Source organism: Perognathus longimembris, chromosome 11, assembly GCF_023159225.1.
Source record: "Perognathus longimembris pacificus isolate PPM17 chromosome 11, ASM2315922v1, whole genome shotgun sequence".
NCBI classification, from domain to species: Eukaryota; Metazoa; Chordata; class Mammalia; order Rodentia; family Heteromyidae; genus Perognathus; species Perognathus longimembris.
In genome coordinates, this window is record NC_063171.1 from 29,498,602 (window position 1) to 29,517,858 (window position 19,257).

Sequence of the window (19,257 nt, forward strand, 5' to 3'; positions counted from 1 at the left end):
TTTAGCAACTTAGCTTTGTCAGGAAATTTGAAGACTTTCTCAGAAGGTCATTTTTGATGGCATCCAAAATAAATTTTCTTTTGCATTTATATATATATCATATTTACATATATAAATATGAAATGTTGAATAAAATATATTCTAAAGAAGCAAATTTCCAGTTTCTCATTCCTGAAGTTAGTACAGTTAGGCAATAGCCATCTGATTTCAAAAATTTAAGTCATTTCCTTTCTCATAACTATCACAATGTTAGGATATCTGTGTTTATAATACCCTTTTACTGGTTTAGGTAACTATTGTAAAAAGCAATAACTAAAAGCATATTAAGAACTCAGGAGAATGCATCTAAATTGGAGACTCCTAGCAAAATAGAGAATATACTGTTAAAAATACCAGCTGTTATATCCAAGTAAAAGACGAGGGTAAGAAAGAGGAGAGTTCTAAAGATTTTTAAGAGCGAGGTATAGTATTGAGTGTCCTTGGTCTTTCTAGAAAGTACTAGGTGTAGTGTAGAAATGTTTTACTTTAAAATTGGAGTTTGTACTCTTAGAATTACTGTTTGAAAAAAGCCTGTGATTTAAACTATAACATTATTGTTTATATGTCTTAAAAATGGCTAAAATAGAATTTTAGACTGTATCTGGTGCTGTTTAGCAGCTTGGTTTTTGGGTTGTTGGGTTTTTTTCAAGTTTAAATCCACCCCAAATTCTGGACTTGAAAGTTCACAGAAATTTTCTGTACCAAATAACATTAATTTTTTTCAGTTTTTGTGGTCCTTTAAAAAAAACACAAATCTCAAGTGACGCTGTTCAAGTTTTATGCTTTCAGAAAATGAGCAGCTCAGTACAAATTTAAATGCAGTTACTGAAAAGGAGTTAGGAAAAATGCTGGCCTCATTTCCATACAGACATAATCTTTATTCCTACTATACTATTGAAATGTTAGTCCAAAATGGTTTCAACTCTGTCCACAATTTTTTAAATTATTTATTTATTGTCAAAGTGATGTACAGAGGGGTTACAGTTTCATACGTAAGGCAGTGGGTACATTTACAATTTGAGGTATGATCAGCAATAATGGTGGTAACATTGATTACAATGTAGTGAGTACAACCTTTATCTTATTTAATCTTCACAACTGAATGAAGATGTTGTTGTTAAGGAAATAGAAATTTAGAGAGTTAAGCAATTTGGTCATGATTTATTTTCCTGTCACCCAATCCATAAATTCCTTTTAAAAACACACAAAAAAAAGAGTTTATTCTTTTTTTCTTTCTCCCTTGGTCACAGTGAATAAAGCATCCTTGATTCAGTCTTAATCCAGTAAAGCATTTCACTCTAGACCACACTCCACTGCTTCTTGAGGGCTTCTTTCCTGCCACTCCTCCTTTCCCCTCTACAGGATCTTCCTTCACCACACCAATATAACTCACAGTCACCAGAATTTGTCTGTGGCCCCCACATTGCATTCTGAATGCTGCCCATTTCTTCCTTCCTCCTTCCTTCCTTCCTAGGCAAAACTTCGGCAGACTTCCCATTCACTCTTCAGCTTCCCAAGGACCATGTTCATCTTTAACTCTCAACCGTGTTTGACACAGCTGTCCAGGCCCTGCCATTTGAAACCCTCTTCTTTCAGCTCTTATAGTACACCACTTTCCTTATTTTCCTCCCAAACATTTTTGTTCCTTCTCAGTATTTTCTTTCCTTACCAGCTGTTCCTTCTCTCTGCCACCTTTGTAATGCCAGTTACTTCAGGAGTTCAGTATTCTTCTGAAGCCATACCTTATTATGAGGCCATCCTGTTTTCTAACTTCCCACACACACACCTGTAAGGATCTCACCTAGATTACATGGCCTAATATGCTGTCTGTACACTTGTATTTTTAGCCGATTTTTCTCTGAGAACCATACTCTTGCTGTTTCACAGCTGAACATTTTATACAATTATTGGACTGTCAGTTTAACGCATATAATCTGCTTCTTCCTCAATTCTTCTTATCTTAATAAGTGTTGCCACCAGCCCTCAGAGGGTAGTTAAGCCATAAGCTTCAGAGTCTTCCCCAATTCTTCCCTTCTCTTTACCATTGCCTTCTCCACAGTATAAATCACTTACAAGTCCTGCTGTTTTTCTTTCTAGACTGTCTCAAATTTGATCTTAAGTATAAGACACCTGTGTGTAATAAGATGTAGAATTCTTGATATGTTCCATCTAGTGTACTGCAGTTTGACACTTACCTTGTTCTCTAGTCTCACCTACAAATACCCCAGTTGCTTACTACTAACTATTCTAGGCTTTTTTCTCTCTCATTCGAGAAAAGTCTTTTTTACTTTGTCATCTTTGTGATTGATTAGCTTGAATAGCCTTCTGACTCCAAATGGGTAGCTGAAATACTACTTCCTCAAAGAATCTTTTCCTCACAAAATTACTGAAGAAGTTTCTTTTCTCCCACTCTAATAAAATGTACTTCAGTGCTAATGGTTTCACTGTTTGAGAAGAATAGTAGTTTAAAATTCAGTACTTTTTAAAACTATACTTCTATTAGACTTCCTTTGAAGTATGTATAAAAATTTGCATATGTTTATGTTGGTTTTTAAGTAAAACCCACATGTATCTGTGGTCTCAGAGGCATAATGAACAAATGCTTTTTATGTGACCTTTAAAGATCTTAGTTTTCATAGGGTACTAGTGTGATTTGGTGGTACTAGGATTTGAACTGCCTAGCACTAGCTACCACTTATCTGATCCATACCCCTAGTCCTTTTTGGTTTTCAGGTATTTTGGAGATAGTAAATCATGTTTTCAGGCTTTTTGTCCACCCTTTTTGCTATCCTCCCTCTAAAGTTTTTGGGTTTACAGGGGTTTCCCACCACCATTAGTCATTTAAGCAGGATCATAGAGACTAATTTCCCTAATATCTTCAGCATTCTGTCTCAAGTAATGTTACATGTCTTTAAGTATACATGGCTATTTTCTTTGTTTACCTTTAGATGAAATTGTATCTAAAGTTGATATGTCTCACTTTTCTATAAATTTTTAATACTTCAGGTTTTTCCTGACAAAAACAAGGTGATTTTGTACTGGTCTGTCAGAAGTGTAAAAAAGTGAAATAACCTTAAAAAGGAATCCTGATTTGTGTAGGCAGTATCGAGTGGGTGAAATAGAACCCTTCCAGTGTGAAAGGATGGGAGGAGGCTTCTAGGGACATAATTAGGCAGATCAGTTTTTATATTGCACCAGTGATTTAAAGTTGACACCTTTCAGAGGCAAGAGATGCAGCCCAGCATAGAACACATGCTTAGCATGGGCAAAGTCCCGAGTTCAGTCCTCAGCACCAAAAGAAGAAAGGAAAAACAAAAACCCTTTTGAAATTAATACAAGAAACCACATAGAACTGTGTTTACATTAGCATTTCAAACCACATCCTAAGATCTCAGTTGGGGTAATAAATAAACAGCAATTATTAAAAATCCTTCTAACATCTTTAAAGTTTCTAGTTCTCAAGGCCTCTGCAAATACTAAACTACTGTAGTTACTTCATTCTCAGGATACATTATGAGGAAAAAAAGAAACTGTTAGGGTTTCTTGCAGTTGTACCTTGCCCTCTGTCCTGCAGTGTCTGACAGGGAAGGGACTGTGTATCATCAACAGGTAGGCACCAGAGCTCTTTTAAATGGAATGATATATTCCTTGCCTGCCACACTTGAACCAACTAATTGCTGATTTTAAATACTGACTAAAAGATTATTTTTTTGTGTGCAGATGTGCTGATACTGGCGCTTAAACTCAGGGACTTATAACCTCACTTGGCGTTTTTCACTCAAGGCTGTTACTCTACCACATCTCTATGGCTTTAAGGGTCTCGTGGACTCTATTCAGCCTCTGGAATTGATAACTAGGATTACAGGCATGAGCCACCAGCACCTGACTAAACCCAGATAACTTTTTAAATGTATGATGCATTCCCATGTGTCTAAAGGTTCTCATAGTTACTCAGATTGTTTACAAGAAAAAAAAGTTAGATTAGCACAACCCCAAAGACACTGAACATCACTGAGCAGAAATCTCCACCCTTTGTGTTTTCATGACCTATACACCTTTCTGACAGAAGCCATTACTCTTAGAAAAAATGAATACAGGTATGTGTTAGCCTTGTGGGAAGTAATTATTTCTACGAGGTAACTAAAATCCTTACTCTTGATTTATCCTTTTAAAACTAATCTCAGTGAATATAAAATAACATGGAAAAGTATGTAAAGACAATTTCCTAGCTTTTGACCTCTAAAAGTGTTGAGTCATTAGCATTAACTATGACATTGAAAGTGAAGGTTTTTGATCAAATAATCTTATTTATACAGCAGTCCAGTCTTGCTATAGTAGAAGGAACATATGACTGGTCATGGCATTATTTTAGTGCAATTATTAATAGCGTCCCTCTATAACTTATGTAAGATTATGTAAGAACCCTATAAAGGCAAACATGAAGCTTGTGTAAGAAGCAGGCTAAGTGAGACAGAATGTAACTTATATGTTTAGATCATATGTCAGGACCCAGATTTCCTAAGCATACTTAAGGAAATTATCATTTTTATAAATCATAACAATCATGATACCAAATACATTCTGTTTTTGTAAGAAGCTTGGAAATGTAGACATCTTAAGGCATAGAGATATTAAAAGTGATAACCATTCTACAAATAAAGAAATGATGAAGTTGTAGATACAGACAAAGGAATTGCAGCAATACAGAAATATCATCCAGACACTCTGGTTTAGAGGTCATTGTGTACCACTAACTTTAATATACACTAGGAGTTGGTAAGTTCATTTTTTAGTTAGTTAGTTTGCTGAATTTAATAATGTACCATTCCTTAAAATGAAGGGAAAAGTGCCATATACATAATTGATAAAGGAAAAGTACTGTATACTGTTATGCTCTTTGAAAATAATTTTAAGATATAGCAATAAGGCCACAAGTAAGATAAACAGTTGTTAGAATCATAGGCTTCTGTGGTGTCATCTACAATGTATAGTATGCCATATTGGAGTCAATGTAGGCACACCTTATCTTGTCATTGCAAGACTTACAATTAGATAAAAAAATTGCCTTAAATCTAAGATAAAGAAAATATAATAAGCTATTTTAATATACTCATGATGTAACAGGTTTGGTGGTTTTTTTTTCCTTTTTCTTCCTTTTTATTTTGGTGCCCGTCTTAGGGCTTGAACTAAGGGCCTGGGCATTATCCCTGAACTTTTGTGCTCAAGCTAGTGTTCTACCACTTGAGCTGCAGTTTCATTTATGGCTTTTTTGATGGCTAATTGTAGATAAGAGTCTCATTGACTTTCCTGCTTGGGCTGGCTTTGAACCATGATCCTCAGATCTCAGCCTCCTGAATAGCTACAGTTACAATCATAAGCCTCTGGCACCTGGCTAAAATATATTCTTACTTGTAACAACCAAGAAAGTTTATAAGATTAATTTAGAGCTTTCCTTTAGCTAATCTGCTGTTTTAAATGCAAAGCTTTGCTAAATGTAAAGCTGATATATAAAGGAGTATTCTGATGTCCAAAGTGCACCAAAGGACACTAATACCAAAACACTTATCTGACATCTGTTCATTACTCTGAAATTACTAAATCAATGGTTAGAACTCCCAATAGATCTTTTTAAATATTCTAATAAAGGGAAAATCCTTTATTGCATATTTGCAATCATAAATTTATTTAGAATCAAATTTTGACACAGTACTTAATTACATGGACTTTTAGTGTGTTTGACTTAGTTTAACTTAGTTTCTGTTAACTACATTTCTGCCCTTAACCCTGGAAAACTACTTCTTTGTTTTATACTAAAAAAGATCTTTACCAATGACTGCTTATCAAACTACTGTAATCTGTCTATTATTTGGCCAACAAGTAAATCTGAGACAAATTGGAAATTTTACATTAAATACTTTGACTTTGGTAATTTTTTTTAAAGACAAGCATTTGTCTCCATCTTACATAAGGTAGTAAAGGAAAATAAGAGTTTCAAAGCTACAGTAAAGGTATTCTGAACTATACACTGCCTACCTATTTATAGGCTTTGGAAACATGAGTTTTTACAGAAACTTAACATGAACTTTCATTTAAGAGAGACTGATATTATGTCCACATGAGTAAGCATGTATGTTGTTAGATCATCGATATTACTTTTTTGATTTTGTTCATTTGACAGAATTCTAACTAATAATGATGGGAAATTTATATATCCTATTTTGTATAAATTTATAGGGTAAATTTATATTCTTTTCCACTTCTTGAACTTGTTCATTTCCATAGTGCATTATGACAAAGATCCTACTTGGAACTTAAATTGCAGTAACTAAAGACCATTACTCATGTTTTAACCATCTAGTCCCACTCAAGTGTTTGAATGCTAACCTTAGCTCTTGAATTATGTTTAAGGTATTCCACTTTATAGCATGTTTAGTTTCTTTTCATTTCTTATTAGTATTTTTCAGTACTTAATAGTCTCCTGCCCCCACCTCCAACAAGAACTCTCCTCTCTGTTCAACATCAGAAACATTTTCCTTTCTGGCATGTGCTTTCCAGCTCCCCAAGCAGTGTAAGCAAATTGGAAGGTTCAGCTGTCATTCTTGGAAGGTCATAGATCACACTAGCAGCCTGAGTAATCCAAGAGGTTTTAAGTATCATAGCATTTAGTTTAAAGTAAAATTTGCTCTGACAGGGCTGGCAGACCAATAGGAAAAAGAAATATTTGTGCTTGGAAAAGTGCATATGTAGAGACTAAGAGTATAACTGATGGCTGGAAGTGATTTCAGTCTAAAAAAACAAATCATTAAGAGAGTGCATAGGGGTAAAATACACAGTTCATATTTTAAAGAGTCTCAAAATGAACCAGCAACTAAGGTTAGCATTACACAGTAATTAGTTGTGGTGTTCAGAATTTAACTCACTCAGTACCAGATAGTCTGGTTAAACTGTCACTGAGAAAGCATTACTACTCACGATATTCTCTAAGCCTACAGCAATAATTTCTGTAACATAAATCAAGGTATTATGACAGATTATATAAATGTTGAATCAGTAACAAACAATTATTTAAGAGAGGTGCTAATGATTCATTTTATTGACCTAGAGGTTATTTAAGCCACTCAGCAAGTCCCCTTACATTTGTTGGTGTGAAATGAGACATTGCTTGATATTGAATGCATTCATTAAAACATTATTATCAAAAGACTGAGACCATTATAGATTTAAGTAAATATTCACTTCAGCTTGGTCATTTTATCTGACAACTTCAATCAGTGATTTTTAGAGTGTCTTCTGCTGTTAGCTACAAATAAGGGCAAATAAAATACCTTTAATAACAGTTTATTTTTTCTAAGTCATTGTTCTCTTTAAGAAAGCCTGTTTTGGGGCTGGGGATATGGCCTAGTGGCAAGAGCGCTTGCCTCTAATACTTGAAGCCCTGGGTTCGATTCCCCAGCACCACATATACATAAATGGCCAGAAGTGACGCGGTGACTCAAGTGGCAGAGTGCTAGCCTTGAGCAAAGAGAAGCCAGGGACAGTGCTCAGGCCCTGAGTCCAAGGCCCAGGACTGGCAAAAAAAAAAAAAAAAAAAAAAGAAAGCCTGTTTTGACTCACAAAAATACGAGGGTTATCTTTTTGTTTTCGTAGTTCAGAACAAATTAAATAAGAATATGGAAAGGACTTCTATCAAGATAGCAGCCTTAACTAAATTGGAAGACCTCTCTTTTGTAGATGCATAGAAACGTTAGACAGAAAATATAATAAAACCTTATAGGACATGAGCAAAGTTGTAAGAATAATGGGAATATTTTAGTACCAAAGAATAAAGTAACCACCCAAAGGAGTGTTAAAATATAGGTATAGGTTGTGTAATATAGGAAGATGGAATTCAATTCTCCAAAAAAGCCAGAACATCAAAGATCTAGCTGAATTTTCTCTTCAAATGAAAGAGAATGTAATGATTTTAATACACCAGTCCAGAGAAATGCCTAAAACTTCTCTTGCATACCAAAGCCCTGTGTAGAAGAGGCTAGTGGATGAGAAAGAGAAGCCACAGCTTGTTCCATGCACATGCGTGGGTTCAGAATTCATATCAAATAAATTCAAGAATTTACCAATGAGAGGAAGATCAGGTGCAGCCTGAAGAAAAAGTACATGAGACCCTGTCTCTAAAAACCAAGTTGTGCAAGGTGGCACACGCCTGTGTTCTCATCCACTAGGAAGGTAGACGTAAGAAGATCATGACCCAAGGCCAGCCCTGATTAAGAGTAGAATGAAATCCAAAATAGTAAAAGCAATAGAATTAATGGTGTCATTCAAATGGTAGCGAACATGTGGTCCATAATTCCATCCTAGTATAAAACAAAACAAAACAAAAACCATTGTTAAATGATAGTTCCTCAGATCCCAGTTATATTGGTAAAAAAAACCTCTCGCCATAGGAATATTATTACAGCTCAAGGGCCAACAGGGAAAAGACTGGAGCTAAACACACAATAAAAAATTACAAAGCTGGGCTGGAATATGGCCTAGTGGCAAGAGTGCTTGTCTCGTATACATGAAGCCCTGGGTTCAATTCCCCAGCACCACATATATAGGAAACGGCCATAAGTGACACTGTGGCTCAAGTGGCAGAGGGCTAGCCTTGAGCAAAAAGAAGCCAGGGATAGTGCTCAGGCCCTGAGTCCAAGGCCCAGGACTGGCAAAAAAAAAAAAAATTACAAAGCTTATAAAGAAAGAATCATAATGGAGAAAATTTTCAGATACAATAGACAAACAAATTAAGAGAAGAATCTCAATGTGTGTATTTTAAAATATAAGTTTTAATAGAAAACAGAGCAGCAAGGTTGAATAAAAATTACAATTATTATAAAATACCCACTTAATATAATAAGTAAAATAACTTGAGATGAAGTAACCATATTAAGGTGTGTAAGAAGAAGAAAAATACATGAGACTCAAGGAGAGTAAGTGAAGTGGGATTTCTTTACCATTTGGAGTAAATTAGTGACCATTTTACACATGTTCCCTCCATCATTAGTACAAATTAGTTTATCTGAAGCATCTCAACATAGTCACTAAATTGAAGAAATCTGTCCCCAAGGTAGTGTTTTTTTTTCCTCTTGGAACTGACAGATGTCCGTATGAATTTTTAAAAAATAAACTCCAGATGTGTACATTAAATACAGCCTCCTCCTATTCACTTAATTTGCCCTTAATTTGAGGGGAAATACTACTTTGATTTCATTAAAACTACAATTCTTTAAGATACATTTGTTTTCCTCATAATGAAAATGTTCCTATGCATGTAAAGATTAAGAATGAAAGAAAAATGTGAAATGACTATATATATTAGTGAAGACTACTTAACTATGCTCCTGGATTTCAGTTTCTCATTAATACAATAGTGTGTGTTCAAAGCAAAAAGTAATACCTTTGAGCAATATGTGTGTGTGTGTGTGTGTGTGTGTGTTTTATAGGTAAAACTTTATAGAAACAAGATGCCATTGATATTACTTTACTGAACCATTTTAGAACTGTGTTATAATAATAGTACTGTAGTGTGCATATTCATCACATTTTTCCATATCCAAGACAATCGGCATCTTCCAACCTATCTTCTTAGATCCCACATTTACAAATGAATTTTGCATATCACCAGTTTTCGCACGTAACTGATAGATATTCCTATTTAGTTCTAAATTATTTCACATTTATAAAATGATGGATTGATCGTCTAAGGAAGCAATACAAACCACGTCCTATTAATTTCTATTAATATTAACTTTGAGGAGTTTAAATTTGATAAGCCTTGTGGTGCATTGTAAGTACTCAGTGGCAATACAAGATCTCCATCTAGTGGCTACTTTATAAACTACACTCACTTAGATCTCAATGTAATCATACAGCACTTTACAAATGTTACTTCATTTGGCCTACATTTCTCTTTGTAATTTGAAGAAGAAAATATTCTCTTACTATTAAACAGAGGCAATGTTCTTCTGCTATCTAATTTCATCCGCATAGAATGCCACATCCTCTGAGTTATTTGATGAAGCATTTTACTATACTACAGGGGCAAAAAAAAATGTTTTATTTTAATTAACTACAGATTTTAATTTTTTCAGCCAATTTTAAACTTGTCTTCCTTCATTCTCAGTTATGAACTAGCAGTTATAACTAAAAACTCATTTGAAAAGGGAAAAAACAACTTCCATTTTTATCAAATGTAGCATATTTGGTCACTGTTATTTCTGTCATTGCTTCTCAGTAAGCCCTCATGATTTCACAGCTGGACAGCCCTAATAGTCTCTTAAATGTTTTCATACTTTTCCTCTGAAGCCCCTTTCCCACCCCAGATACCATTCTAAACCACAAAATTTGTCATTCTCTGCCTTAAAAACTATTAACAACTCCCCCAGAGTGCATAGTTCCTAGTATGGTATGTTAAGAGTATTATGCCTCACTGGGGTTTCAACTCAGGGCTAGGCAAGTACTCTACTACTTGAGCCACCCCTCCCCCCCCAATCTCTTTTGCCTTTATTTTTTAGATAGGGCCTTGTTTTTGCTAGGGAATGGCTTTAGACCATGATCTTCCTGCCTCTACCCCCATGTAGATGGGATTATAGGTATGTGCCATCACAGCCATTTTTTTGATCTAAGTGTTTGCTTGGTACTAGGACTTGAACTCGGGACCTCAAGTTTCTCCCTCGGTTTTTTCACTCACAACTGACATTCTACCACTTGAACCACACTTCCAATCCAGCATTTTTGCTTGTCAATTGGAAATAGCATCTAAAGACTTTTCTGTCCAGTCTGGTTTCAAACTGCAATCCTCAGATCTCAGCCTCCTGAGCAGCTCGAGTTATCAATGTGAGCTAACAGCATACTGCTGGATCTTGTTTTGTTTTGTTTTGTTTTTTGTCTGGGCATGTCTTGAACTTCATTCCTTCCATCTCCTGCATAACTGGGACCATAGGCATATACCACCATTTCTGGAGTCTCAGGATCTAGTCCCATTTCCCTTCCCATATTTATCTTTCTACCTCTTGCTTGCATTATAAACTTACAGCATAACTTCATATCATTAAACTTACTTACAGTTCTTTCTTGTTGTTCTTTGGACTGCTGTTAACAACTCCCTCTCTTTACCTGTGAAATCCTACCAATCCTTTATGACTTCTCTGTTCATGCATTTGAATACTTTTTAAATGCTAGATCCTAGGGTAGTATTAAAATAAGACAATCCTTGCTTTTTACGGTACTCACATTCTAATAGGAAAGACAGTAAAAAAAAATTATAATGCCTGGAAATATATATATATATATATTCATTAAATAGAATTATTTTCTATGACAGCTTTCTAGCCTCTGTGAGTCTTCTGTAAGAATTTCTAAGTGTATCTAGTATAAATATCACATTCATATGTTAAATATTTCACATTATATTAAAATTTTCATTTTCCACGAATTACCCATCTACTAGAGTAGTATAACATATTATTACCAAAACACTTTTCCCATGTTCACTGGCTCAAAGCGTATAAGCAGAGACCACATCTCATTGCTTCATTGCCTTTCCAGTGCATACCATGGTGATTTCAGAGAGGAAATAAAACAATAGAGAAATTAAAATAGTGCAGTGCAGGTTTAGTAAGCAAGGGTTTTGAGGCAGTTGTATCAAAGATTAGATTTCCCATGTGGTTCCAGATTTGAGATGATTATAAAGACTTCCTAGCAGCTTGACATATCCATCGTACCTGAAGTAAATTGAAGTAATGAGCACGCCATCGCCGGAGGTCACTGACAGGAGTTGGGTGGGCTCCAGCAAGGATATTGTGAATGGAAGAGTGAACAATTATTTCTGAAAATGTTTTCAAATTAAAGATTATCTGAGGGGCTGGGAATATGGCCTTGTCGTAGAATGCTTGCTTCGTATACATGAAGCCCTGGGTTCGATTCCTCAGCACCACATATATAGAAAAAGGCAGAAGTGGCACTGCAGCTCAAGTGGTAGAGTGCTAGTCTTGATCAAAAAGAAGCCGGGGCTGGGGATATGGCCTAGTGGCAAGAGTGCCTGCCTCATATACATGAGGCCCTGGGTTCGATTCCCCAGCACCACACATACAGAAAATGGCCAGAAGTGGCGCTGTGGCTCATGTGGCAGAGTGCTAGCCTTGAGCAAAAAGAAGCCCCTGGGTTCGATTCCCCAGCACCACACATACAGAAAATGGCCAGAAGTGGCGCTGTGGCTCAAGTGGCAGAGTGCTAGCCTTGAGCAAAAAGAAGCCAGGGACAGTGCTCAGGCCCTGAGTCCAAGCCCCAGGACTGGCCAAAAAAAAAAAAAAAAGAAGAAGAAGCCAGGGTCAGTGGTCAGGCCCTGAGTTCAAGCCCCATGACTGACCAAAAAAAGAAAAATAAAAGATCACCTGAGCATGTAAAACAAATTAATTGAATTTATTCATTGATTCACTAGTACATTTTTACTGCTGTGTATTTCTATTGCTGACTTACAAATATAAACGAAGAAAAAGACATTGCTGTATCTAATTTTAATAAAATAATGACGGTACTTTTCACTTATGCAGCACTTTTCATCCAAGGATTTCAAAGTGCTTTACAAATGTGCACTAATTAAACCTCACAAACAGCCAGAGGTAGGTGACTTTCTTCCCTCTCTACAGGAATGTCCGCTCTGGCACAGAAACTTAAGAGTCCTAGAAGTCCATGCTGGCTGTATTTCCTTGTAATGTGCTGCATGCAAAGCGTCACATGTCATTTCCAGATTTTCTTTTTTTCCCTGTGAATCATCCCAAATTCAGATTTCTAACGAGTGCTGTTAGTACAAAAGTACCCACAGTTAATGCTGTTAATATTTGTTGGGAATTTTGTACATATATTCACTTTAAAGAAATTTTTCATATTACTTACAAGGTACCCCAAACTCATAAGTATTCAGTTATGAAGCTTAACATCATATTAATTTGTTGTCTTTACCATTCTTATCTTCTCACAACAATTTACAAGAAAAAATACTGAATTTGGGGAAAGGTCCAAACTGTTATCTGAATACTAGGATAAAGGTTAACTGTCACTAAATAATTGTGAAGAAATAGTATGGTTGCTCCATATGTCAATGCAGAAGGAAATGTCGCTTTTTATGTGGGTCTGAAGTAACAGGAAAAGAACTTGCACACATAGAGACACACTGTTTATGGTGAGTTTAAATTCCAGTCCACATTTATACAAACTGATCTAGAGCAAAATGATTACACAGGACAAGAGCAGATACGGCACATGAGAGTATAATTTCCCTGGTTCTGTTACTATTTAAGTCTTCCTGAATCAGGAAAGCAGTTTTTGCTGTAATACTATCCTTTTGTAATCCTGATTTTTATCCCTTCTAGAATTTACATAGAGTCTATATACTTCTGTTTGAGGTATGGGTGGAATTGGCCATTTGATTTCTAGCCTGAGAAATCATTTGGTGCATAAGGTGACAGACATTTAGGCTTCCCCTATGCTTCTCATTAGCTGCCCCTAACCATCTGATAAATTTGTGTGTCCCAAGAATATAAATATTCAAATGGTCCCCTTGTCAGAAAAGATATGTCCCTGTCTCTGACCTCAAATTTAAAGGATTCTCCTAGATTTGAACCAGACCCATATTAGCAAGGCTACATCTTTATCTCAAGACACAAGTAAAATTAATATCTACATGTTTCAAATGAATACCAATCTCAAGTTTTTGCATCCTGGAAGTACTTCTTCCCCCCATATTAGGTTCAAATCAGAGGTACTAAAGAAGTGAATTGTAGTTTCAGAGAGAATTTTAAAGATACTACTTTTAGCTCATCCTGTATAATACAAAAGTGCCCACAAACATCTCAAAGTTCCTTCAAATTAATCATGTTTTAAATATTTTTTAAAAGCAAGTTCATCTAGATTTTTTAAAAGCTTGCTTTAAGAGTCAATTTCAAATTTTCTTCCCTAATTTTTCCCAAGGGATATACACATAAGTTCAGAAACTTAAATGCTATCCTAATGCACTATAATACACAGATGTCTCTAGATGAACTATTGACTATCAACTGTGTAAACAGAACTTTGCTTGACTAGCCTAATTTCCAGGATGTTCAAGAGCTGAGGCTCATGGACTTACAAGAGGTAATCTTATTTTCAGTCATGTGGGGATTCAGATTCTTATCAACCGTGTGACTAACATTGGAAACATATATATTCATATATATATGTATATACTCTCTATTAGTAGAAAATATAGCCTTATATGGCATAACAAGTTATTTTCACTTTGTTGAAAAAACACATAGGAAAATTTATCTGATGTTTGCCTATTAGTCATAGAAATTTAAAATGTGGATATAGAATGGCCTCAATCCTTGAGAACCTGTTAAATCCCCAAGGACCTTTTAAGTGCCCTTCCTCACAGATGACTAATTTTTTTCAAAACTAGAAGAAAAAGATCAGAACTGATTGTGGTCCAGGTCACTCTATCACCAAGAAACCACTTAGGCTGTTTCTCACAGCTGAGGAAGGAGCTCTTTGTTCTGAGCCAGCATGGCTATGCTCCCTTCTGAGGATCATCCTCTTCTAGATAGAATTGCAGCAGTATGCAAAGGATCCTTTATGAGATGCTCTGTACTGAAGATGGTTTTGCATATTTGTTCAATAATCCATAATATGACTCTTTATTTCCAAAATCTTGAAAGAAATGTCACCATAGTCCCTAAACTGAAAAAAGAAGACAAAATTAAGTTCAGTTTTCAGCCTCACTGGAGGTAAGGAAAGGCAGGTAATAAGTAGGAAGATGAAGGTGGATTGAATTGCAATCCACAACTATATAATCAACCCTTAAGTAGCTGAGAGTTTTCTAGATCCAGAATTTTGCTATCCTTAGCCCTTCAGGAGGAAACATATCAACAACCAACTTTTACTGTAATTCTAAACTGACACAGGTGTATCTTGAGAATGAAGTTTATTGAATCCACTAAATTTTAAACTATCTTTTAAACTACTTTTAGAGTAATATTAAATTTTATGTCAGGCACCAATGTCTTGTGTAATCTTAAATACTCAGGAGCCTGAGATCTAAGAATAAAAGTTCAAAACCAGTCCAAACAGGAAAGCCTCTTATCTCCAATTAACTACCAAAAAAGCCAGAAGTAGACACTATGTCTCAAGTGGTAGAGCACTAGCCTGGAGCAAAAAAGCTTAGGGACAGTTTCCAGGCCCTGAGTGCAAACCCCAGGATAGGCACAAATAAATAAATAAATGTATATAATATATATCATATTTGTATTTAATATATATACATAAAGAGCCCTACATGTGTATATCATCTCAAAATTTAAATTTATTTTCCATGGGACCAAGGTAAGAAGAAATGTTTATACTTTAACCACTTCAAAATAGACTGCAGATTTATAAATTTCAATCAACTTCGGAAATTATACACATGCTATTTTTGATAATGAAGAAACACCCAGATTTTTATTTGTCGAGGATTACTCAGTATAGCTACTAACCTGAAACTTAAATTTTAGAAATTCTATTCCCCTGAGAGGTAGGTTTGTGTGAAGTATATGTCTTACATGTATTTTGATTCTTTGCATATACTCTTCAGTTCTGTCATATATACATATGCACACCCCCCCACACACACATTATCTGAACTCTTGACAATTTGTTAGTAAAATGTTTCAACTCAGTCTCACTCCACTGAAGGAATGTAGCACCTGTATGAATAAATATTTTAATCATGTTGAGATTTTGCAGATGTAAAGTATCTTTCCATCTAGTACAATCTCAATCTTAAATCACTTAAATTTTTCAAGGCTTACATTTGCACATTATAACTTATTTCATTGAGTTGGGAATCAAACTCACTGGCCCCCTGCATGAGCTATGCATGAGCATGTGACTGCTGTCATTTCTGCCTGGCAAAATTAAGTATTTTGTCATTTTCTGAAGTGTTGGATAACTCACTTATTCTTAAAAAGTATTTTGTAGAACAGATTTCCTTTGGAATCATTTTTGAATAGACTAAAGAATATATATTTTTAATAATTGCAACTTATGCTTCAGGCTGTCTTTACAACTGGAAAAGTTACCTCTCCATTTTAATTTTCACAGAGTAGCCGAATCAGAATTTGTAACTGACTTGTTGTCACCTCAAAAAAAGATATTTTATTTAGCAGTTGCTGCACTGAGGAATCTGGATTTGTGGGTCAAATCTGGCTAGTTTTCAAATTGTGTGGCATTCCTTATGTCTTTCGGGCTTATGGTATGATGTGGCCATGGGTTAGCATTCACTACTAGCTCAAATGCATGTCTTAACAATTAGTCCTATAGCTTCATGGGACAGACTTTAAGCAGCAAAACTTTTTTCTACAGCTTTAATTTTATCATTTTCTAGCCACATACTACTGATAGTTACTAGTATGTAACATTCTATATTTTGTCATGAAGCCATATATATATACATATGAATAATTTATTCAGCCATGAGTATCTGACCTGATTCTTCTACTATGTTAGGACCTTCTGTTATAGATTTGACTTTTTCTTGGCACTGGATTTGAACTTATACCTAGGGTTTTTTTCTGAGTTTGTTGGGGGTCTACCACTGGAATACCTCTAACTGGATATTTTTTGCTGGTTGTTTTGGAGCTGAAGTGTTAGAGACTTTTCTACCTAGGGTGGCTTTGAACAGGGATCCTCCATGTCTCAGCCTCCTGAGTATCAAAGATAACATTCCTGAGCCCCGGCACCCAGCTAAGTTCAACACATATTTTTAGAAATTAGTATTTTATTATACACATGATAACAAGAAGAAAAATGCTTAGTGATATCAGTAGAAATAACTTATCACTGCTAGCAGGAGCCTCTTGGCAGTATAAATGTTAGGTTTGAGGTTGCTAATTTAACTTGCATGTGGATGCTTGATGAAAAGAAATAGTTCATTGTTGCCTTTTCTTCTTTCAGCCTTGGAATGGATAGCTTTGGCCAGCCAGTGGGCATCCTTGCACGCCCTGCGACCGCTTATGGATTCCGCCCCGATGAACCTTACTACTATGGCTATGGATCTCGATAAAGTCATCCCTATCTGTGTGTACTCTCATCTTTGAAGAAATCCATGTGGGTTGGGTTAAATTTGAAACTTGGCCTAATAATGCATGTTGATACTATTGTGGGTCTGTGCTTCTTATTTTTCCATGTTGTTTGCTGGAAATTAAGTCCAACCCCTTCTGTCTTCTGTTAAGTACATTTGATGTGAACACTGTTCATTCAGCCAGCAGCATCATGATGCTGAATACTAGTTCCCATGAGACTCTCTGTGAATGTTGAAAAGCTACTAGACTGAAAAACAAACACTACATTGTGTATATGAAGTGACTAATTTAATTTCTATTAAAACCAAGCATAAAGTGCAAATGAATGAACCAAAGTCATGTGTTTGCATTTACTGTGTTTTATTAGAAGTCATATGCTTGCATAGGGTTCACATGAATTTTCTCCCTGCTTATAAACTCTTTAGTATTTCATGTGACATGTTCTCTGTTTAAAATTCATTAAAAGAAGAACCTCAGGGGTTTTTTGTTTGTTTTGTTTTTGAGACAGTGTTTCATTATGTAGCCCATACTGGCCTTGAATCTGTGATCCTCCTACCCCTGCCTCCATAGAGCTAGGAACATGGGTGTGCTCAGAACCTCAGCTTCTTATTTCATATGGTAGCCTGAAAGGTTCCTTCACTGTTATTAACTGTAAGTTTTTATTTAACAGTGGAACGTATGCTCTAAGTGCTATTATATATCAAGTAGAGTCTCTTAAGCAATTTGATTCTTCACTAATAACAAAGCCTCCAACAACTAACACAAATAAAACTGGATTTATATCAGCTTCTCAGTTTTATTCTTCATGAAATTTAGAATATGAAGTATGGAAAGGGCAATTATTTAACCTCATTGAAGAAAGCTAAGGAATTGACTATTGCAGCCACTTAGGTGCCATTTCCTGTTTGTTCACTTAATTCTATAAGACAGAGTTGGGTAATAGGAAAACCATTAATAGGTTGTAGGTGATTCACTAATGTTTACTTGAAAAACTAAGTGAAATAAGGGTAATCTGTAGTTTCTTCATTACCTGCTACAAAAAGTAGGAAACTTCACAAGATTTCTATCCTTAAATTTAAAACCACATTAACCATACTATTTAGCCTAATCTACATTTTTAGCATAAAATAGTCGAGTTTGGGAAAATCCTTTGACATAATTCAGTTTATATACTTATTTGAAAAAACAATTTCATTTAAAAATCAACATATATTTTCCTTATTGATATGTATAAGAAAGTAGATAAGGCTCTTTGGGGAATGTACGTACATGTAAGATGTGACTTAAGCCCTTGAACCCCAAGCCTTACCAATCTTTCAGAAAACATACATTCAGCTATCAAACCTTCTACTTTATTTACAAAATATTAAAAACCCAGAAAGGGCCTTAGAATCAACCCTGTGAAACTCTCATTTTTACAGCTGAAAAAAAACTGAGACCAGTAGAGACGAAATGACTTAATCATAATTATTGTTTAGTCAGTGATATGACTAAGTATTTGCACAAAGTATAAATATATTTAAGTGTCATTGATGGAAAAATAAAGCGATCATTCTATAGCTTTAACTTATCATTCATTTCCATAGCTATTACCACTTTCCCTGTATGTTTTCACTATTTGAGGACTTCACAGATCGCATCGTGCTGTGCTGTTTGTGTTTGCTTGAGTGCATTCGCGCGCTCTCGCTTTCTCCACTTTACAATTTTTTGTTATTATTTATCTATTCCTGAGAGTTTATCTTATTTTTTATTTGTTTATTTAAATGAAGTCGACCAGTTGCCTGCCCTTCCTTCCATTATCCGTCACCGAGACAAACTGAACAAAGTTCTGAGGTCGACCTTGTAAAGATAAGGATTCAGGTCTGTCTGCTGTTTACCTTTGCTCCTGCGCGCACTGCCCATCTCTCCACATTTATGTGTTTGTTTGTTTGTCTATCTAATCTTTTGGGTTTTTATTTCTAATGAGGTCGACCAGTTGTCTATTTATTATTTTTTTTACTACGCATCAAGCTGCGCTGCTTGTCTTTGCTCCTGTGTGCTCGCGCACTCTCGCCTTTTCCACTTATTTTAATTTTTGATTTATTTT

At 35.4% G+C, this 19,257-nt stretch overlaps 1 protein-coding gene across 2 annotated transcripts in view; it reads left to right on the plus strand.

Moving 5' to 3' along the window:
- Window positions 1–17,956, plus strand: part of Kifap3 (kinesin associated protein 3) — a 118,353-nt gene extending 100,397 nt beyond the window's left edge. Inside the window, exon 20 of one of the 2 annotated variants that reach the window (XM_048356474.1) lies at window positions 17,044–17,956. In XM_048356474.1, coding sequence (XP_048212431.1) covers window positions 17,044–17,152 — 109 coding nt within the window. In that variant the 3' untranslated portion in view covers window positions 17,153–17,956. Of the gene's footprint in view, window positions 1–12,626; window positions 12,982–17,043 lie in introns of those variants that run through there. The other variant, XM_048356475.1, reaches the window with a different exon arrangement.
- Window positions 17,957–19,257: the final 1,301 nt, after the last annotated feature.